Raw genomic sequence first — 23,514 nt, forward strand, 5'->3', positions numbered from 1 at the left:
AAATAATTTACATACTGAAATAAGATTTGTGTTAAAATTCTTCAGTGTAATTGAATATATATTTTTTACATTATAAAAATAAAATTGACTTTATTTATCTCCATGTTGATTCTCAGAAATCACCTTCAGTAATATTGAAAATGGCGATTTAAGATCTCATGTTATTTTGAAACCACACGATGCCTATATAACAGGATAGTAACTATACCTTTGCTTATTTTCCCAATTTCAGTACTTGTTGATTTCCCACACACCCTGCTTGGGCCCCTTTGTCCTGTAGCACACATCTGTAGGAAGGCTGGCCCAGTAAGAGTCTAGAGCAAGGGACATCAGCACATTGGGGCACAAATCTTAAACTCATTACCATATTTTATCCGAACAAGTATATTTTGTCCATTTTGTTGAGCTTGTCATTTTCTGTACACTGAAATCAGGGATCTGGTCTTGTACTTATATGTTGTCAATTCTTGATATTATATTAAATACCTCCTCTAGAATATTTTTAAACACCTTCCTTTAGTGAAAGGTAACTAAAAACTCAGAACTTTTAAAAAGTAAGCATATTTTATAATTCAAAGCTGTCATTCATAGTGAGGCTGTTTTTACTTTTCCTTTTTACTATTTATGTCTACAGTGAAGATGAAACCTCATTCATTACTTCTTAATTTTTTTACATGATAACTGCTGGGAGGAAAAAATATGTTAACAGTCACAATAACAGTTACATTAACTACAATTAAAATAAACTACATTTATTATAAACAGGTACATTTGAATTTGAAAACTAATTGAGATGGTATTCTAGAAAAAAATTGAGAGATGTTAAAGACAATGAAGTGGAGGCCCCCAAGTTATACATACAGCATTTATTTTAGAATGCTGTGGTAGGAACAATATAACGGACATCTTATAAAAACAGAATGGACACCTTTGGACACATACATATCTGATCAGAAGTGGTTTAATTTAAGTGGCATTAACTTCAGCATGTTTCAGCCTGAAATCTTGCTATAGAAATTGAATAGATCATAAGTGGGCTGGGGAACCCCATGTTTAATGTGTGTATTGTCGAAAACAGACAATTAAGAATATGAAGTTTCCAGGATTTGAAGTTTCCAGAATTTGAAAAAAAAAAAGATAATAGACCAAATAAATAGAGACCAAATAAAGGTCCAGAAAAAGATAATTTTATGCATTACAGTAGAGAAACCTGTTTCTCAAGAATTCTTTTCAGGCATAATGCTGAATTAATTTCTTCGATAAGTCCATAGGTTAGAAGTAGAAACTGTGACTGATGAGCTTACATTTATAACCATTATGTAATGCTGTCTTCTAGTAGAAAATTATTGTCTTTATGTCCAAAAGCAAAACAAAAGAAAACAAAGATCTATTGGTTACCTTTCTTCTTGATCCAGTTTTACTGTTTTTTTCTCAGCCTCAATGTTTTGGGGGTTTTGCCTTTCTTGAGAGTGTGTTTACTTATGTCTTCTTGTTATGTCACATTTTGGCAAAAGTCACTGTTTATAAGTATAAATGTCACCAAAGTGGGGCCCATATCCTTCTTCTTTATTGATCTATTTCCAGGGAGAGAGCATATTGCCTAGAACATAACAGGCTCTCTACCCATTTCTTTCATAAAAAGATGAGTGAATACCCATGTTAATCATTTTATTAACATTAAACCATATCATTCCAGAGCTGTGAACCAAGAATCACAAATATCTTTCATTAAAGAAGTTAATTTGTGTTATAACTGAATAAATAGATTTTAGAAACAACAATGAATTCTTGGTAAGGCTAACTAGGGATGTTATTATCTGATAAGATAAAGAATATTAAGTATTTTGTTTCTAGGAACCATTTGAGGATTTTCAGTATTTATCTGATATAATAATTATGATGTACTTGTCTCATAGAACAGGAGGAAACAGAAGCATAATTTAAAAATGCAACTTGTGAATAGAACATGTGTTTTTCCTTCAGATAAAATATGATGCATGAAGATATTGGTTGAGATTTATCTATTCTAATTATGTTATAAAATGTTTATTTAAAAAATCTGTCTTTCTACAGTTATAATCAATGTTATGATTGTATTATAATAAAACAGTCTTTAAAGGGCTAATTTGTTTTTCTAAAATTCTTATTATGTACATACAAATGTTAAAAATAGTCATATAACTAGTACCCATGTTTCAACCACCTAGTTTCTAGACTGATTCATTAACAAATGAGAATGCATATTTCTTTTTTAAGTTGAAAAGTGTTCAGAATTAAAGCAGGAAATGGAAACATTGCTATCAGAGGCCATTCATCTCATTAAAAGTCTAGAAACTGACCGTGCAGAAGCCGAAGAAGCTTTAAAAGAACAACAATCAAGAAGAAAACAGATAAACGGAAAAATTGATTCTTGGTCAATCTGGAGACTTCAAGAAATCCCATTTGCTGTGCAGAAAGGTAATAATAAAGATTTTTTTTTTATACTACCATTTACAACTCTGAATAAATATTCAACTCTGTTTTAGTGACCATACTATTTTACATTCATACTAGCACACTTTTGATAGATCCTATTAATGATAATGCTTAACTGGAAGGATGTTTTGAGCAAACCTGGACCTGCTGTCATTTGTGTTTGTTGGAAATTCCATAGGATTTATGGTACCCAAGGGGCATGTGAACATTGGGTACATATTTCATGTAATGACTACAGTATTTGAGTACTAGAAATTTAGAAATTTAATGTGATTGCCAGTTGGTGTTATTGGCCACATCTTTAAATATAGGAAAACAAAAGAGTTCTAAGTGATACTTTAGGAAGTACATGCATCTGCTTTTGAGAATTCAGTAGTAAAATAGTGGTTGCTTCTAGCAGGCAATAAAACTTGAGATGTTTCCAAAAGTCATGCACATAACAAATGTTTAAAAAAGAAATGCTAACATCTAATGCCTTTAGACTGGTAAAGTATTAAATAGTCTAAAGGCATTAGATGTTTTATTCTCCAAAACTATGCCTACCTATCAAACATGCCTGACTACATAATTCTGCTTGAGGTTGGAAGTTGTTTTTGCTATCATAAGGTAAATAAAACCTTAATTCAGGATTCATGTGTTTTATAAATGAGTTATATTAGGGTACTCATATAATCTATCATTTAATCTAAGAGACACAAAAGGCTGTTATTTTTATTACTCTAGGATAACAGCCATTAATTCAAATTATGTGTCAGACTGAACCTATACATACACCTTTGTTGTAATGTTATAAGTCTTCTAAAATTGTAGTCTCCAAAGTAGAGTGTACATAGTTCAGGTAGTTGCAAGAAAATATTAGAATTTTTATTTAGATTTTTGAATTTTTTTGTAATTTTCTTGATTATTTGGGTTTTAGTTTTGTTTTCATTGTGCCTGACAAAATAGTTATCCAGTGGTTCTTCAATTATGTTATTTGAATAAAATAAATTACATATAGATTTAATGGCTGTTTTCTCCTTTTAAAGTAATACTGAGAGTTCACTGTCTTTCTCTGACTTATTTTACTTAGCATAATACCCTCTAGGTTTATCCATCTCATTGCAGATTTTATTTTTTGTGGCCAAGTAATATTCCATTGTATATATGCATCACTTCTTTATCCAATCATCTATTGACGGGCTTCCATATCTTGATTAAGTTGCTTCCATATCTTGATTATTATAAATAATGCTGCAGTGAAGATAGGTGTGCATATATCTTTTCAAATTAGCATTTTGTTTTTCTTCAGATAGATACCCAGAAGTGCAATTGCTGGGTCATAAGGTAGTTCTACATTCAAAAGGGGTATCAGCCTATAATTTTTTATTTTTTTGTAAAGTCTTTGTCTGGTTTTGGAATTAGGGTAATGGTAGCCTCGTAAAATGAGCTTGGGAGCCTTCTCTTTTCTTGACTTTTTTGGAGTAGTTTGAGATAAATAGGTGTTAATTTTTCTTCGAATGTTTGGTAAAATTTACCTGCGAAGCCATCTGGTCCAGGACCTTTGTTTTTTGAGAGTTTTTAAATTACTGAGTTGATTTGTTAGTAATAATCGGAATATGCAGATTTTCCAGTTCTTCTTGATTCAGTCTTGGAAGATTTTATGTCTCTAGAAATTTATCCATTTCTTCCAAATTCTCAGATTTGTTGGCATACAATTGTATTTAATTATTTCTTATAATGCTTTGTATTTCTGTGGAATTACTTGTCACTTCTCTTTTTTCATTTTTGATTCTATTTATTTGGATTCTCTCCTTTTCTCAATAAGTCTGGTTAAAAGATTATCAATTTTGTTTATGTTTTTAAAGAACTAGCTTTTGGTTTTATTGATCATTTGTATTGTTTTTCTAGACTCTATTTCATCTATTTCCTCTCTGGTCTTAATATTTTCTTCCTTATATTCACTTTGGACTTTATTTTCTGTTTTTTTTGTTTTTTTTTCCTAATTCCTTTAAGTGTAAGGTTGGATTATATGAGATTTTTCTTGTTTCTTGTGGTAGGCTTGTATTGCTATGAATTTCTCTCTTAGGACAGCTTTTGCTGTGTCCCATAGATTGCGAGTCATTTTGTTTTCATTTTTATTTGTCTGAAGGTATCTTTTGATTTCTTCCTTGATCCCAGTGTTAACCCATTTATTGTTTAGCATGTTATTTAGTTTCCATGCATTTGTGTATTTTTTATTTTTTTTCTTGTAATTGATTTCTTTTTTCATAACATTGTGATTAGAGAGGACACTTGATTATGATTTCAATCTTCTAAATTTACTGAGACTTGTTTTGTGGCCTATCTTAGAAAATGTTCCATGTGCACTTGAGAAGAATTTATATTCTGCTGCTTTGGGATGAAATGCTCTAAAAATATCAATTAAATCCATCTGGTCTAGTGTGTCATTTAAGGCCACTGTTTCCTTGATTTTCTGTTTGGAAGATCTGTCCATTGGTGTCAATGGGGATGTTAAAGCCCCCTAATATGACTATATTACTATCAGTCTCTTCCTTTCTATCAGTCATTATTTGCTTTATTTATTTAGGTGCTCCTATGTTGGGTACGTAAATGTTTACTAGGGGTATGCCCATTTGTTGGATTGATCGCTTTATCATTATGCAGTATCTTTCTTTGTCTCTTATTATGGCCTTTGTTTTCCAGCCTATTTCATTTGATATAAATATTGCTACCCCAGCTTTGTTTTTTCATTTCCATTTGCATGAAATTTCTTTTTCCATTTCTTTACCTTCAGTCTATTTGTGTCTTTTGATCTGAAGTGGATCTCTTATGTACAACATATATATAGGCCTTGTTTTCTTATTCATTCAACTTCCCTATGTCTTTTGATTGGAGCATTTGATTCATTTACATTTAAAGTGATTATTGATAGGTACATAGTTATTGCCATTTTATTATTTACATTTACAATTTTTTCTCCTTTCTTTTTCTTAAAGAAGTCCCTTTAACATTTCTTGGAATACTGGCTTGTTGGTGATGAATTCCTTTAGCTTTTTCCTCTCTGGGAAGCTCTTTATCTCACCTTTCATTTTAATTGACAGCTTTGCTGTGTAAAGTAACCTTGGTTATAGGTCATTACTTTCGATTACTTTGAATGTTTTGTGCTAATCTTTTTTGGCCTGCAAAGTTTCTGTTGAGAAATCATCTAACAGTCTTATGGGACCTCCCTTGTAAGTAATTAGCTGCCTTTCTTGGGCTGCTTTTAGGATTCTCTCTTTGTCTTTACCCTTTGACATTTTAATTATGATGTGTCTTGATGTGGCCCTGTTTGGATTCATCTTGTTTGGGACTCTGTGCTTCCTGGACTTGTACATACATTTCCTTCACCAGGCAAAGAAAGTTTTCAATCATCATTTCTTCAGATAGGTTCTTAATCCCTTGCTCTCTTTTGTCTCCTTCTGGTATCCTTGTGATGTGAAGATTGTTAGACTCGATGCTATTTCAGAGGTTTCTTAATCTTTCCTCATTTTTTTAAATCTTTTTTCTTTTTGCTGTTTTGATTGGATGTTTTCTCTTACCTAATCTTCCAAATCACTGATTTGATCCTCTGCTTCATCTAATCTGTTGATTCTTTATAGAGTATTCTTCATTTCAGTTATTGTATTTTTCATTCCTGACTGTTTTTTTTTTTTTTTATGGTTTCAATGTTCTTTTTTATGCTTACTATCTCTTTGTTGAGTTCTCACTGAGATCATCTATTCTTCCCCTAAGGTCCTTGAACATCCTTGTAATGAGTGTTTCAAACTCTGTATCAGTAGATTACTTGCCTCTATTACACTGAGTTCTTTTTCTGGAGTTTTTTACTGTTCTTTGATTTGGGACATGATTTTTTGTTTTCTCATTTTGGCTGTCTTTCTATGTTCATTTCTATGTATTAGGTAAATTTACTATGTCTCCCAGTCTTGGCTGGGTGGCCTTATGTAGTAGGTCCCCTCTGCGGCCCAGTGGTACAGTCTTCCTTTCTACCTGCATCAGGAGCTCCAGTAGTGTCCCTTGTGTGGGTTTTGTGTGCTCTCCTGTGATAATTAAGCCTTGATTACTGTTAGTGTGTCAGTGAGTAGGATTGACTCTCAGGCTGACTGGCTTCGAGGATTTGCCACACTCACAGCATATGAGTTGCTGGTGCAGGGGCTGACCCCACAGAGTGAGATTTACCCCAGTGGGCTTGTGTGCCAGTTGACCTGTTGACACCACCCTTTGGGTGTGCTGCTTGTAGGCTAATCAGGTGGTATTTTGTTGTGGTCTGATGCTGGCCCCTGGGTGTGTTGACTCTGGGGCTCCTTGGCTGGGGTTCCCGTGCAGGCCAAGGTCAGCCACTGCATTTGACTGGCCCAGGCTACCTGGTAGGAGCTACAAAGCTATCTGAGGTTGGTCACTGCCTGTGCTGGGCCTGGAGGCACATGAGAGAGGCTGCATCTGAACTGAGGCCAACAGCCACCAACAGCAAGCCTGGGGCAACTTAGCCAAAAAGGCCCAGGGTACCCCCAGGCCTGAGGCTGCCTGCCAGCTTCCCATAAGTCTTAGCAGCTGAGTTTCGGGTGGTATACAAATTAGTTGAGGCCAAGTCTCAGGAAGTCACAGGGTGGGTGAGTGGTATTCACCAGGTTAGTACATATTCAGATTTGATGGCCAGTGCTGAGCCTGTGGCCACTTGCAAAAGTCTCAGATCATACCAATGCCTGTTGCCAATGCCTCAGGCTCGCTGACACTTGAGATTTGTTCAAGAAGTATTGCAGCTCTGGCCCAAGCTGGTTACCTACCACCAGAAGTGTCTCTAGAGGTGCTTGAGCTGATGCCCGTTGATTGCCACTCAGAGTGTGGGGTGGGGCCACGAATATGCCCCAGTAATTTTCGAGTTCAGTGAGATGAAATCTTAGTGAGTCACCAGGATGAAGCAAGCAGAGTTTACTAGGCCAATGCAGATTCAGATTTGGCTGTGTTTAGAGGAGAGCTCAACACAGGCAAGATGGCGCCTGACTGTAGGCTGCACAGGGGGAGGGCTCAACACAGGGATAATAATGGCAGCTGACCCTCCAACCCTCAACCTGAAACCACACAAATCAGTCTTTCCCTCTATGTTTCTAGCACCTACTAAACTGCTATTCCTTTGCTGAACTCAGGGTGAGTTCCTGCGAGTGAGTGAGTCTGTGCGTGGGCCCTTTAAGGGAACACCTGGGTTTCTAGTAGCCTTCCATCTTACCCAGAGGATTGGACTCCCCACTGATTTTTATGGCCATATTTTGTGGGGATTCCTCTTTCCAGCACTGGAGCCCTGATGGAAGTTTTATTTTAAAATCAGATTTTCTTTTCTTCTTATCATTGTATGTCTAGAACATGAGACCTATTTGAGAGACATTATAGAATTACGATGCCATCTCGAAGATAAAGGTCATCAACTAAAACATTTGGAGAAACAAAAAGCAAAATTAGAAGAAGCTAATGGAAAGCTTCAAGTAGACATTGACTACATGAAAAAATATGGTCCTCTACTGAATTCAAAGTGGAACCAGGAACTTGAAGCTCTGAAAGAATTTTATAAAAAAAAAATTGAGGTAAGTTTATGGAGATGTATTTTATAGATTGTTACTTAGTTACACAAAACTCTTTCAACTATGAGAAGTTAATATATCTTTAAAGGTTTTATTTTCATTGAAAATTGACCTGCTGTTTATTTCCCAAAGGAATTATTAAACTATACACAATACAGTTGATTGGTATTCATTTGAACTGTGTTATCTTCCCTTATTTTTATACCTAGGGGTATAAATAATAAAAGTCAACCTACTAATAAAATATTGGACATTTAAAACAACATGGTAATTTTTGAAGTTGTAAATTGAACTGAGGAAAGATGCAACTGGAATATATCGGTCAATTTCATTATTGATGAAAATAAATATTGAAGTCTTTTTAATGATTAACATTTAATTCTTCTATTTATAGAATTATATTATAGAAAAATGAATTATTATACCTGCCACTAAATGAACAATTTTAACTTGGTATCATATTTGCTTTTGATAATATTAAAGTAAATAAATTAAGTCAGATATTTCCTGTATTCCCCTCAACAGTTCCATTTTCCTCTCCTATTCTTCACATACAGCCTTATCATGAAATTGTTTCTGGGCAAAATTTGAATATTTTTATATGTATATATGTATTTATGCATATTACGTAGTATTTTTTAATTCTTTTAATAGTTTCAAATGTGTGACTTTCTGCAAATTGTTTTTTAATCTGACATTGTCTTTGAGATCAAGCTACTGTTGATACATATAGATCTAGTGCGTTCATGTTATTTGCCATGTTACATAAAATAGATATCTCACAATTTATTATTTACCATTTTCTCTTGTCTTGATTATCTGAGTTCTTACCAATATTTAGCAATAAAAATGCTGATTTGAATATAAACAATAAGCTGCCATGAACATGTTTTTCTCTGTGTCTGTGAATTTTTCTTGGATATGTATCTAGTGATGTATTTACTTACTGGTCATGGGTTATATACATTTTCAACTTTATTAGATAAATTCAAGTTGCTCTTCAGTGTGTCTCTAATTTGTATTACTGGAGTAGTAACAGTGCTGGAGACTCTTCATTTCTCTACCATGTACAAGAATTCTAGTGTTATTCTCCTTTCTTATATAATTGGATAGAAATGCATCAGGCTAAAAGTCATTTCCCAATTTCACTTTTCTTATGGCATTTCTAGTGAGATGTAGGTGTCATTGATTACGTTTGTTAGGAAAGTTCCTTGAAATAGACTGACTCAGAAGTAGCACCTTATACTTAGCCACTTTTTAAACTTCCAATAATCTAGATATGATAGCTGCGGCTCTCATTTCTACTTTACAGAAAAAAGTACAACTTTGGGAATGAAGTATTCAGGATGGCTGAACAGACAGGCAGTTGGAGCCTTAGATCTAAATAAACTGAAATCTTGTTTATTTGGCTTATTTCTCATATAGCCAAACCCAGCCCTAACTGAAATACCTCACATTTTTGTCAACATTTTTATTTTCATATTTTAAAATTTGTCAGTAGATGTGTGAGTTGGTATCCCTTTTTCCTCTGGTATGTTTTTCCCTAATAGTGGATTGAGACATGTTCAAGGCAGAGGAGAGCAGGGTTGTTGGGCAGCTGGAAGACCATGCTGGAAATTGGGAAGAAAATGAGAAAATGCATTATAATAGGCCTAGAAAATAGCAACCTTTGTATAGAGCCTATCAGGGTTGCTATGATGGTTAACTTTTTGTGTCAACTTGGCTATGCCAGGATGGCCAGGTATTTTGTCAAACATTCTGTGTGCTTCTGTAAAGGTGTTTTTTTCTATGAGAGCAACATTTAAATCAGTGGACTTTGAATAAAGCTGACAACCCTCCATAATGTGAGTGGGCCTCTCATCCAATCAGTTGAAGTCCTTAATAGAACAAAGACTGAACTTCTTTTAGCAAGAAAGAATTCTGCCAACAGATAGCCTTCAGACTTGGACTGCAACTTTTCCCTGGATATCTAGCTTGCTGGCTTACCCTGAAGATTTTGGACGTACACCTCTACAATTATATGAGCCAATTCCTTAAAATTAATCAGTCTCTTTCTCTTCCTCCCTCTCTCTCTCCCTTCTTCTATTTCTATTTATTTATCCTGTTGGTTTTATATCTCTGGAGAACCCAGGATAATACAACTATCATTAATGTAATCATTGCCTTTCCACTATTTCCTCATCATTGTATCACTCGTTGCATCTTAAATTCCTGGAAAAGAGTCTGATTACCTGGCTTTTAGGTCAGCTGACCACCTCTTGCTATTCCAGGAGTCAAAGTGAGCAAGAATCTGGCTCCCTTGGCTTTTATAGTGGGAGGCAGGAACTGTGATTAAACCATCCACTTAGGGGTATACAACACAAAGGAAGGTAATTTTTCATAATGAAATTGGGGTGCTATTAAGAAAGGTTATAGATGTTCAACCAAAATAACGAAAACCCTCTGCTATAAATGACAGCAGATATCTTACAAATAAGTGATACTTTACAAAAGAGTGATAAGAAAATGCATATTTATATTATGAGTATAACTGACAAAACACAAAAATGAAAAGCAAAATTATGAACACTGAGAGAACCAAATACCTCCTCAGAAAGAAGTAAAAATATGTTCATAGAGACTGTAGGAAAGCAAGCTAGAACGGTGTTTCAGAGCACAGATTCCGTGATCATTGTGTTTGAATCTTACCATTCAGATTTTAGATACATTTTTAACCTTTGTACCTCATTTTTTTCATTCATAAAATTAATATGACAATAACACTGCCTGCATAAGTTTAATGTGCACATGAAATTAATTAATATATGAAAATAACTAGAATAGAATTTTTCACATATTTATAGTTCTATTGTAAGTAGAAAATAATCCGATGTGAAATAATAACAGGAAAGGCAAGAAATTTTCTTGAAGTAAAGTGGATCTTTACCTCTCAAACTACAGATCCATTTCCCTGGTACTGATGTTCTCATAATAAATTTCCTTTTGATTCTCTTAGCAAGAATCAGTTACTGTTACTGAAAAAAAAATTTTTTAACCAAGGTAAACATGTATTTCTCTAATGTTTTCTGATTATAAAACTTTTTTTTTAAAGTTGTATGCTTCTGCATGCTATTGACATACATGGGCACATAATATATAAAAAAATGTACTGTCCTTCATATATCTATATTACTAAGTATTTTATAATAATACCAAATGTTCTCAAACATGACTAACAGATTACTTGGCACATAGTAAGGACTAAAAAATGTTTTTGAACAATGGATAAATAATTGAATAAATAGTTCATTGATAACAGATGTGTCTCAGAATATGGAAAAGAAAGTGTTGCTTATGATTGGTCTTTTTTAAAAAATCATATACTGTGATGTGTTCCAATAAACCAAATGTTTTAAATTAATTATGATTTATAAATTTTGCCTCCTAGAAGAAACAATGGTAGTAAGTTCCTTGACATCAGTCTTGGTGATAATTTTAGGGCTTGACACGAAAAGCAAAGGCACAAAAGTAAAAAAAAAAAAAAAAATCAAGCAGGACTACATCAAACTAAAAACTAAAAGCCTGCAGAAATAAGGAAACCATCTATAAAATGAAAAGGCAACCTACTGAATGGGAAAAATATTTGCAAATCATGTACCTGATAAGGGGTTAATATTAAAAAAATATAATGAACTCTTATAACTCAATAGGAAAAAAAAGACCCCAAAATATCCAATTAAATATGGTCAGAAGATCTGAGTAGATATTTTCCCAAAGAAGACATGCAGATGGCATAACAGGAACATGAAACGATGCTCAGCGTCACTAATCATCAGGGAAATACAAATCAAAAGTACAGAGATGCCGCTTTATACCTTTTAGAATGACTACCATCAAAAATACAAGAAATAACAAGTGTTGGCAAGGATAAGAAGAAAATCCCTTGTGCACTGTTCATGGCAATGTAACTTAATACAGTCACTGCAGAAAACAGTATGGAGGTTCCTCAAAAAATAAATAAATAAATAAAACTACCATATGATCCAACAGTTCCACTTCAGGGTATTTATCTGAAGAAAACAAAAACACTAACTTGAAAAGTATATGCACTCCCATGTTTATTGAAACAGTATTTATAGTAGCCTCAGCTACTAGAAATGGACACATAAGGAAATTATATGTCCATCGACAGATAAATGGGCAAAGAAAATATGTATGTATATGTATACATAAAAGAATATTATTGAACCATAGAAAAAGTGAAGTTTTGAATCTACATAGTTAAAATGACCTTATTACCTAAAGCATTATGCAGATTTAATGCAATTCCCATCAAAATTGCATTGGCATTTTTTAACGAAATTGAACAGAAAAATCATCAGATTTGTATGGAAGCACAAAAGACTCCAAATTGCCAAAGCCATCCTGAGGAAAAAAGAACGAGCCTGGAGACATCACTCTGCCCAACTTCAAATTTTGCTACAAAGAGACAATAGTCAAGACGTCATGGTATTGGCAGAAAACAGACACACAGACAGATGGAACAGAATTGTGAGTCCAGGGTAAACCCATGTTTATATGGGCAAATAATTTTCAACAAAAGAGCCAAAAACATACAGTGAAGAAAGGAAAGCCTTTTCAATGAATGGTGCTGGGAAAACTGGAAAGCCACCTGCAAAAGAATGAAACTAGACTGTTGTCTATCACCACACGCCAAAATTAACTCAAAATGAATTAAGGACCCGAATATAAGACCTGAAACAATAAAATGCATAGAAGAAAACATAGGAGCTACACTCAAGGACCTTGGACTTAAAGAGGATTTTATGAATTTGACCTCAAAGGCAAGGGAAGTAAAAGGAAAAATAAATGAATGGGACTACATTAAACTAAAAAGCTTCTGTACCGCAGAAGAAACCATCAACAAAGTAAAGAGACAACCATCCAAATGGGAAAATATATTTTCAAGCAATGCCTCCAGTAAGGGCCTAATATCCAAAATATACAAAGAACTCATACTACTCGATAACAACAACAACAAAACGACTCAATCAAAAAATGGGCAGAGGATCTGAACAGACATTTCTCCCAAGAAAACATAGAAATGGCCAAAAAATATATGAAAAGGTGCTCAACATCACTAGCTATTAGGGAAATGCAAATCAAAACCACAATGAGATACCATCTCACACCTGTTAGAATAGCTATAATCAACAGGACAAGTAATAACAAATGTTGGAGAGGATGCGGAGAAAAAGGAACCCTCATACACTGCTGGTGGGACCGCAAATTGGTACAGACACGATGGAAAACAGTATGGATGTTCCTTAAAAAACTAAGAATTGATCTACCATATGACCCAGCAATCCCTCTACTGAGTATTTACCCCCAAAGACTTGAAAACCCATATCCAAAAAGATATTTGCACACCGATGTTCATAGTGGCATTATTCACAGTGGTCAGGACATGGAAGCAACCAAAGTGTCCTACAGTAGATAATTGGCTCAAGAAGCTGTGGTACATATATATGATGGAATATTACTCAGGCATAAGAAGAGATGTTATACTGCCATTTGTGACAACACGGATGGAACTCGAGATAATCATGCTAAGCGAAATAAGCCAGACTGAAAAAGTTGAAAATCATATGGCGTTACTTATATGTGGGATATAAACCTAAAAGCACCAAATCAACAGGACAAACAGAGACTCATGGACATGGACAATAGTAGTTACCAGAGGGTAGCAGAGAGGGGAAAGGAGAGAAGTAGACAGGATAAAAGGGGTCAAATATGTGGTGACAGAAAGAAATCTAACTATGGGAGATGAACACACAGTGTAAATATATATATGCCTTACTGTTAAAGTGTATAGCTGACACTTACTGGATTTTATCAACCAATGTCACCTAAAAAATTAATTAATTAAAAAAAGAGTGAAGTCTTGCCATTTGCAACAACATGGATGGACCTTGAAGGCATTATGCTAAGTGAAGTAAGTTAAAGAAATACAAATATTGTGTGACCTCACTTATATGTGGAATCAAAAATAATAAACAAACTTATTCATATAGAGAACAGACTGATGGTTGCCAGAGGAGATGGGTAAAATGGGTGAAAGGTGTCGAAAGGTAAAAAACCTTCAGTTAAAAAATAAAGAAGTCATGGGGATTTAATGTACAGCATAGTGACTATAATCAGTAATGCTATATTGCACATTTGAAAGTTGCTAAGAGAGTAATCGTAAAAGTTTTCATCACAAGAAAGAAAATTTAAACTGTATGGTGACAGATGTTAAATAGACTTATTATGGTGATCATTTCACTATATAGACAAATATCAGATTATGTCATATACTTGAAATTAATAAATGTTGTATATCAATTATACCTCAGTTAAAAAATTTTAAACTTCTATTCATCAAAGGACACTGTCAAAAAAGTAAAAAGACTAACTATAGAGTGAGAGGAAATATTGCAAATTATACATTTCAAAAGGATGTAGTACCTACAATATGTAAAGAACTTTTGTAATTCGACAACCAAAAACCAAACAGCCCATTTATTTATGGGCAAAGGACTTGAATAGATGTGTCTCCAAAAGACGTACAAATGGGCAGCAAGCACGTGAAAAAATAAATGCTCCACATTATTAGTCACTAAGGAAATGCCTACCAAAACCACAATGAGATATCAGTCACACCAACCAGGATGAGATTAAAAATAAAATGAAAAATAGCAAGTTTTGTGGGTATATGGAAAAATTGGAACCATCAAACTTTCTGGTGTGAATGTAAAATGATACAGCCATGTGGAAAAGAGTTTGCTTTTTCCTCAAATTATCATCTCTTCTAGCAATTCTACCCTAAGGTATATACCCCAAAGAATTGAAAACTGATATGTATATTAAAAAAAAAAAAGCTTATACATAAATGTTCATAGCAGCACTGTTCATAATAGCCAAAAGATAGAAACAAACAATGTCTGTCAACTGATGAATTCCTAATAAACAAAATGTGATATATCCATACCATCGAATATTATTCAGTCATAAAAAGAAACGAAGTACTGATGCATGTCGTGGCATGGATAAACTTTGAAACACTATGCTAGTAGACAGCCAATTACATATTGCATGATTTCACTTATATAAACTGTCTAAAATAGGTAAATCCATAAAGTCGGAAAGTAGATTAGTGATTGCTAGGGGCTGGGAGAAATATAGTGTTTGGTTATAGTATTTTGTTTGTAATATAGCTTTGTTTTGTTTTGTTTTATTCTGCTGTTTTGAGGCCCTGGCTAGAGGTCTGCTGCAGTAACCCAGTTGCCTAGATAATGCAAGACCTCTAGGCTGTGTGCTTGAGCCTTAGTACATAGCTACTTGCATATCAAGCCCAAAGGCTCAATGTTCCTTGCCTTCAAATTCTACAAGGTGCTCAGCCTCATAACATCATAGAGCCACAAAAATATTACCTACATCAACCTGAGTGAATATCCATATGAAAGAATATGCCAGTCACAGCTTACCTTGGAGATGAATTTGACATCATATGATGTCACCTTAACTCCCAATACTAGGACCACTGCCTCAGCAATGCTTACAGGCCGCCTCCTCTAAAGGTGCTGACAAATTGATATGGGATATTATTTATTGCCTTTTTCCTTTGATATTAGGAATTCTATTATGTTTCCTGAGCTTTTCGTTTGCTTAATATCATCCTAGTATTCTCCTTGCTCTCTGCTAAAATGTGTATGTTCCTATACTCCTGTGCTTAAATGAAAATCTTGTAAAGGTTACTGGTATCTGTGCTATTCTAAAAATTGATATAATTATTGCTTTTTTCAGGAGGCAACTGCTTCATATCAGTCCCCCACTTGACCACTGGGGAAAGGATTGCTCACTCCTTAGGGCCTTCCCTTACTCCCCTCCCTCCAACTGTCCTACAGGACATGTAGACCATTAGTTCCATGAATGACCAATATAAACCGCCCCTCCTTAGTTTAACAGAGGAGGGAGAGATGGAGAGACAAGGGAAAATGTTTATGATATTAGATAATAAAAATAAAAATGAAATATTTTGGACCCTTACATTAAAATAATAATGATTATTCCTAAATGAGATGACAGGTGATTTATTTTCTTCTTTATCTGTGTGTTCTGATTTTTCTACAATAAAGTATTTGAATAATAAAAACAGTAAAAGGCAGCAGTACTTTTCGTGGGTGAAAAGATGATTTTATTTTGGTAATGTTAACTGAGATATTGAAGTTGTTTTCTTCAATAACTTTTATATATCCATAGTATCGATGCCTTTCATGGTAAAGGAAACCCAAAACACTACTTGCTAAACAATAGACTAACTATGGAAAGAAAATTGATGTAAAGAACTTTTTATCAAAATAAAAACTACTGTAAGTTTAAGTTCTTTCTCTGATCTTTCTCATCTGATTATTTTAATTACCTATTAAGTGCATATATTAGCAAAAATATTTTTCATTTCTAGGTAATGGGACTATACAAACAAGTTCAAGAAGAACTTAAAGAAGCTATAGGAAACTGTGAAAATGCCAAATTGAAAGCTAAAAAATTTAGAGAAGACATGGAAAAAGATATTAATAATGATAAAATAAACATAGACACCTACAAGTAAGAATTTTTCACAAATCCTTCATATAACATGTAGAAGTAAAACATTAATTTAAAAATGTCATTTATATTCTTGTATTTATATAAGGGAAAAGAAAGGAATCTAATTTACTCAAATTTATTTTATCAAGTTTATATATAAATTGAAATATGTATTTTTATATACGTAAATCTACATGTGTATAGATTTTTAAAAAGTACTCATTTCTGTCATTTTCAAGTTCATATGTATTGCCAAATTTCCTATGGATATGGTATAATAACATATATCCCTGCTATCTATGTGTAAAAATGACTATTGAAAATTTTTTTCCAGCATGATATTATTAAAAACAAATTATATAGCCTTGTATTAATTATGAACACAATACATAATTAATTTATATGTATTTGATTTCTAATAAAATGGAATCTTTAAAAACATATAGACTATATTTTTCATATTATTAATTGAAGTGATTTTTGTTTTATTTCTGACATATTGTGTTTTAGGATATTTGTCTAATTCCTCTTGGCTTTAAATATTTTATGATTCTATTGGACATAATAAAAATTTTATTTATTCAAATGGGTCAATGATTTAGTATAGAAAACCTCATGTGGAGTTAGAATCAAGTAAATATAAGCAAAATGAAGAACACAAAATTTATTCACAAACCTGTGAATTCATGTCCTATGTCTATTTTAACCTGTGCTTAACCATGTATTATTTAATATATAAATCACATCTGAATTGTTATATCTTCCTTGTCATTCTGCTACATATATTTTATAGTTTTCATTGCAATTCCTTCTTTGACTCATGGGTTATTAAGAAGTATAATTTTTAAATTTTCCATGATGAATTATTATTGCTTTCCAGCCAAATTATATTTTGGTCAGGGAACATTATATAATTTTAACTCAATGGAAATTGTTGAGTCTTAGTTTTTTTTTTTTTTTTGTTCGTTTGTTTTGGGTAACTATTCCTGTGTATTTGAAAATATTCCTTGTGTACTTTACTTATAGAACTTTACTTACCGAATGTATTCTTCACTATTTCATTAGGTCAAGTTTACTAATTCTGGAGGTTAACCTTTGTATATCCTTGCTAAATTTCAAGTGTGGTCTGTGGACCAGCAACATCAGCATTATCTGGGTGCTTGTTCAAAACGGAGAGTCTGAGGCTCTAGACCTATTGAATGAAAATCTGCACTTTAAAAAGATCCCGATGTGATGTTTGAGAAGCATTGTTCTATATCATTTATTGACTCTTGTTACTTTTGTGTCAAGTGTTGAGGGAAAGTGTGGTAAAATCACTAACTATGATGGTATATCTGTCTACATTTTTTTATTTTTTAAATTTTATTTGTTTCGATACATATATTTTCAGACTCTCTCAAGTTCACACAAGTTTTAAATTGTTATATGTTCCTGGGAGATGATTAGCCTCTTTCATCATTATGAACTGACTGTCTTTGACTCTTGAAATACTTTTGCCTTAAACTCAGTTGAGATATTAACCAGCTTTCTTTGAAAATTGCCCGGGAAAAGGTTTTAAGTCCCTAAACTTCAAAAATTTTGAAGCCTCAAGGTTTAAAAAACGCCCCTGGAAAAAACAAGGAAAAAAAATTTTTTTATTTGTTTGAAAACATTTCTTAAGGTAGACCATTAAGTACATTCACAAATCACTAATATATTTGGATTTAAACTACCATGTACTTTATTCCATTTCCCCTATTTCTTTTCCTTTTTTATTGCCTTTTTTTAACTTTAGTTATTGTTATCATTTTTTTTCTTCTAGTTTGGTGATTATACTTCTGTTTCTCTATTCTTTTAGTAGGAAATCCTATTAATTACCACATGTACATTTACATCATCAGGCTCAAACAACTGTTAACCTGCTGGACAAGAAAGGGATTTATGGAAAATTTTACTGTAGTTTTTACCTTACTCTTGAACGTTACTGGCTAGACCCAGTGACTTGCTTCTGATGAATAAAGAAAAATTAATAGACTATCACTTTTATGATTAGATTGTAAAAAACTGACTTTTGTCTTGCTAGCACTCTCTTTTTTGTCCTCTTGCTTATTTATTCTGATGAATTAAGCTGCTGTGCTTTGAGATGCTCTATGGAGAAGTTCATATAACAAGGAAACAGTCTAGGTCTCAGTCCAGCAACCCTTGGGAATCAACCTGATAACAACCAGGAGTGTGATAGGAGGAGTGCTTTACTTATTTTGGTCTGCTTGATCTATCTTTTCTAACATAACTATATTAAAATCTGATGCTAGTCAATTTATTTTTATGCTGTCAGTATTCATTTTATATATACTTCTAGGCTACATCAAGTGCATATGGGTTCATACATTTTCTATCTTCATAGTGGATTTTCATATATATATTTATGTATATACACATACATTATTTTAATCCTTTTAATATTTCTTTCCTCAAAGTATGCTTTTGTTTGCTATTGATATTTTAAAAGATTCCTTCTGATTAGAATCTCACTGGCACATCTCATTTTATTTCTTTAAAGCCTTTCTGTTTGGTTTTATTTTAGGTCGATTCTTTCAGATTGCATATAACTCATTTCTGTGCCTTTATATAAATCTGATAATTTTCTTAATAGATAAATTTACTTTATTTTTATTTACTTATTATTATTGCGAGGTTTATCTGGCTTGCTACTCATGTAGGAAATCCTTAGCTGAGACAATGGGGAGATTTGGCTATATTATTCTATGTTTCTTCAATCTATTAGAAATATTCTCATGGTAATAAGAGGAGTAGAGAAGCAAACATTCACACATGAACTTCATAAGCCTCTAGTTGCATCCCATTTTCTAAAATCTAAGTGACAATGGCAAGTTAAATGGCTAGGCTCAAAGTCAGAGTTAGAGAACCCTACAAAATTACATGGCAAAGGAGTTAGATACAGGAATGAATGAAGACTTGAGACTATAATGCCCTCAGTTTTCCATACTCTTTCTTATTTTGCGTATCTCGAAGCTATCAATTGTTTTTCTATCTCTATTTTTATTTTAATCATTTATCTTTCCATCTTTGTGTATATACATGTGTACATATATTCAGCATTTTATTCTTTTATCTGGCACTAAACAGATTTTAGCCCATATTATAAATACGACAATCTTTATCTTATAACATTTTATAAAAGTTTTTCTCAATTTTGAATATAAAAATTAATTGGTGGTTTGTATAACTAATATTTAAATAAATATGAAGGCACATTTTATTTATTCCTATAGTCATCATTATTTATTACACCATATAACTTTTTCTTTGTTGATTTTCTTCTTATTTAAGTATATTTTCCAAAAGTTCTATTATAAGCTTTAGAGGAGTCATAAATGATTTAGAAAAGAAAATTTGAAAGACATGTTTAATTATTCTTCATTATTTTTTAAATTTGTTGAGAATTAACACATCTACAGAAACATGATTACGTGTGCTATCAAGTTTATAGATCAATGATATTTAAAATATGTATAGACTCATGTAACCATGCCCCAAGTTAAGATTTAGAAATTTTCTGACATACTAGATGTTTTCCTTTTTCCTCACAGTCCACATCACTGACCCCGCAAAGAGGTAATCTCCATTCCGACTTCTACCACCATAGTTTTGTCTGTTCTTGAATTCCATATGAATGGGAGCACACAGCATATATTCTTTGGTGTCTTGATTGCTTTACTGTATAGAAACCCTTCACAACAGGGTAGAGTGGTTCTTCCCATTTTATTCTTCTAAATTTATTCTGATTTATCAGATATGGAATGATGAAATCTAAACTACCAGTGAGAGCAAACCTAGCAGCAAACTGTCACATTGAAAGATCCTTAAAAGGCTGAGGAATTGGTGACATCAACTTCTTCGGGAAATAGAGATAAGAAACAACTAAAATAACACTTAATCTGCCTTATTTTGTAACTGGGCAATTATCCATGGCTTACTTAAAATCTATAGTTTATTATCTGGACTGGGGAAAATAAATACCATTGAGAGAAAAATTGATTTCAAAAGACGCAAATTTAATCAAACTTAAGCATTTTGAATGCTGAGCTTCCCTACCTCTCATTATCTACTTGGCTTCTAAAATTCTAGTAGGGAGACCTGTACTCTCCAAACATGGAAATGTAAAGAAGAATATTCTTGCCTACTTATTTGTTGCTTTAATTTTTCATTTAAGCATTAAAGTTATGTCTTTCAGTTTCATTTGACTCTACCTCTAAAATCAGGGTGCGTGCATGAGAACCGAGGTGAATTCAATAAGCCCACCATACATTTATTGGCCATTGGCATTTATTCTCTTTTGAATATTTATCTTGTTTGCTCATTTGCCTATTGGGTATTTTTTCTATTGCATATTGGTTTGTAGAATTTTATTACCACAAGTGATTTACTCTTTTATCTCTTGTATGGGTTTTAAATAAATTGCCTAGTTTATTATTTTGTTTATAACATCTTTAAAAAAAGTTGGAGTTATCTATATTGCTTGCCATGTTTTATGAAAATGATAACTTTATCATTTTCCCTTTGTATATTTTTCACATATTAAACCATAACAACATTATCTAAGGAAACTTTTATGTTTGGAATGTGTTTTCTACCTACCAGATAAGAAAAAGGATTGTGTGGTTCACAGGTTACCACTGGTCTTCTTTGTGGAAGATCACATAGGAGCAAAGAACTCCTTGGCAATTACCTCCCTTTAAACAAGTGCCTTGCTTTCCTAAGCTGCAGTTTCTTCTATTTTATCTCTAAGACTGTATGGTCTTTTAACATCTACATTGTCTTTTCTTGCCTTTTTTTTTTTTTTCCTTGCTTTTCCATCCCTGTACTACCCAGACTCTGAATCATGGGTGCTTAGGTCTCTCACTTAAAATCAAATCAAAAGGCGATTTATTATAAATAATTTATAAATCACTTTTCTCTCAATTCCTTTACACTGGAAACGTAAATACTACTGGTGAATATTTCTCTCACTATTTACTTCTTGATATCTAAGTGGCACTTTTCAGGAGTTGCTTTGGGATGGGAGAACTTTTAGGAATATATAAATTTCATTGATTTACATCGTCAGAAGCTAATTTAAATATACCTAATTTTAAATTTAATTTTTCTTTCAATGTGGATAAAATCAACTGTTTTTTCTCTCTTAGGAAAGAGATAGAAAACATTAACAATTTATGTAACTACTACAGTAAATTAATACAAAATGTTAATGTTACTATTGAGGAGAATGAAGAGGCAGTGACTGAAGCATTGAAGGAAACAAAGACATCAAAAGACGAATTATCTGCTTTATCTAAAGTGGTGAGTTTTCATGTTTAAAAATAAAAAAAAAAATTCTGATTTTCGTTTTGAACCATGGCTATTAAAACTTATTCTCTATCAATAATTACAAAGCAGTTAGCCAGTTTTCTCTCTATATTGGTTTTCTATAGCTACATAGCAAATTACTAAAATTTTAGTAGCTTAAAACAGCATCTATTTATTATCTCAGAGTTACTCTGGGTCATGGCTCAGCTGATTCTTCTGCTCCAGGTCTTCCAAGACTGAAATCAAGGTGTCATTTTTTTCCTGGGGCCTCCAGGATGAATTTGCTTTTAGGCTCATTCAGTTTCGGCAAGATACAGTGGTTTTAGAATTGAGGTCCTTGTTCTTTGGTGACAGTCAGCCTCAGATCATTCTCTATTTTTAGAGGTTGCTTGCAACCCCTGGCTGATGGTTCCTTTCATCTTTAAACCAGGAAGGGTAGATTGAGTCCTGTTACTCTTGGTACCACTTTGACCTTCCTTTGTGACTCATCTTTCCTGTCTTCCTCTTCTGCCACATCTCATTCACTATAATAAAAAGAAATAATATAAAAGGAAATTATGAAATGGTAAAAAGAAATGATAGTATTTTAAAAGGCAATAATACACACACTCTTGTACTAATTTGCATCCTACGTACAGTTAAAACTACGTGGGTTTTTTTTCACTCTCTATTATGGACTCCTTAATTGTATCTTGTTATTTTCAAAAATTAATCCATAATTATTTGTGAGCTGAGTATATTTTAATGGCTTTTAGGAGGCCATTTGTATTTACTTTTCTGTGTAAAACCTACTCATAATTTTTCCTTACATGTTGAATGTTTATTTTTTATTGATTTGTAAGAATTTGTTGTATACTATAGATATTAAATATTTTAAATTTACATATGTTAAAAATATTTCACGTAGTCTTCTTTCATCTCTTTGTGATAACTTCTAATGAATAAACTTAAATATTAATTTAGTCAAAGTTATAAATAATTTCTTTGGAACTTTGTAGTTTTCTGAACTTTCTTTAGAAATTTTCCTACCTTGAAGTCAAAAAACATTCTGATATTTTATTCCATATGATTTGAAATTTTACTTTTCATATTCACACAATGTTTTTAGATGAAACTATGTTTAAAATATTTAAAATTGAGGGGTTTTTGTCATTTCTTTTATTTATAAGTTTGGAAATAATAAATTCTCGAATTTTAAGAATGCATATTTTGCTTTTTATATGTGAAGCATAATCAATATGAAGTTTATGGGTAATGTGTGAAGTGAGGTTCCATCCAGTCTTTTTTCTTATATATCATAAAAATTGTTACAATATAATTTATTGTATTTATTTATGTATTAATATTTGGTGCCATCTCTGTCAAATATGAGGTTTCCATATTTGTGTGGTTTCCTTTTTTCATTCTCTTTTTAATTCATTTAGTCTCCTTAACCATCCTTACCTCAGTACTTCATGTCTACATTACTAAACTTCTATAATGAGTTTTGATTATTATG

At 32.7% G+C, this 23,514-nt stretch overlaps 1 protein-coding gene across 1 annotated transcript in view; it reads left to right on the plus strand.

The window, feature by feature from the left end:
• Positions 1-23,514, plus strand: part of CCDC178 (coiled-coil domain containing 178) — a 359,971-nt gene that overhangs the window by 46,050 nt on the left and 290,407 nt on the right. Inside the window, exons 6-9 of the mRNA XM_011362530.2 lie at positions 2,257-2,457; positions 7,846-8,066; positions 16,546-16,688; positions 21,857-22,010. Coding sequence (XP_011360832.1) covers positions 2,257-2,457; positions 7,846-8,066; positions 16,546-16,688; positions 21,857-22,010 — 719 coding nt within the window. The remainder of the gene's footprint in view (positions 1-2,256; positions 2,458-7,845; positions 8,067-16,545; positions 16,689-21,856; positions 22,011-23,514) is intronic.

This window comes from Pteropus vampyrus, unplaced genomic scaffold (assembly GCF_000151845.1).
Source record: "Pteropus vampyrus isolate Shadow unplaced genomic scaffold, Pvam_2.0 Scaffold3, whole genome shotgun sequence".
Taxonomy (NCBI): domain Eukaryota; kingdom Metazoa; phylum Chordata; class Mammalia; order Chiroptera; family Pteropodidae; genus Pteropus; species Pteropus vampyrus.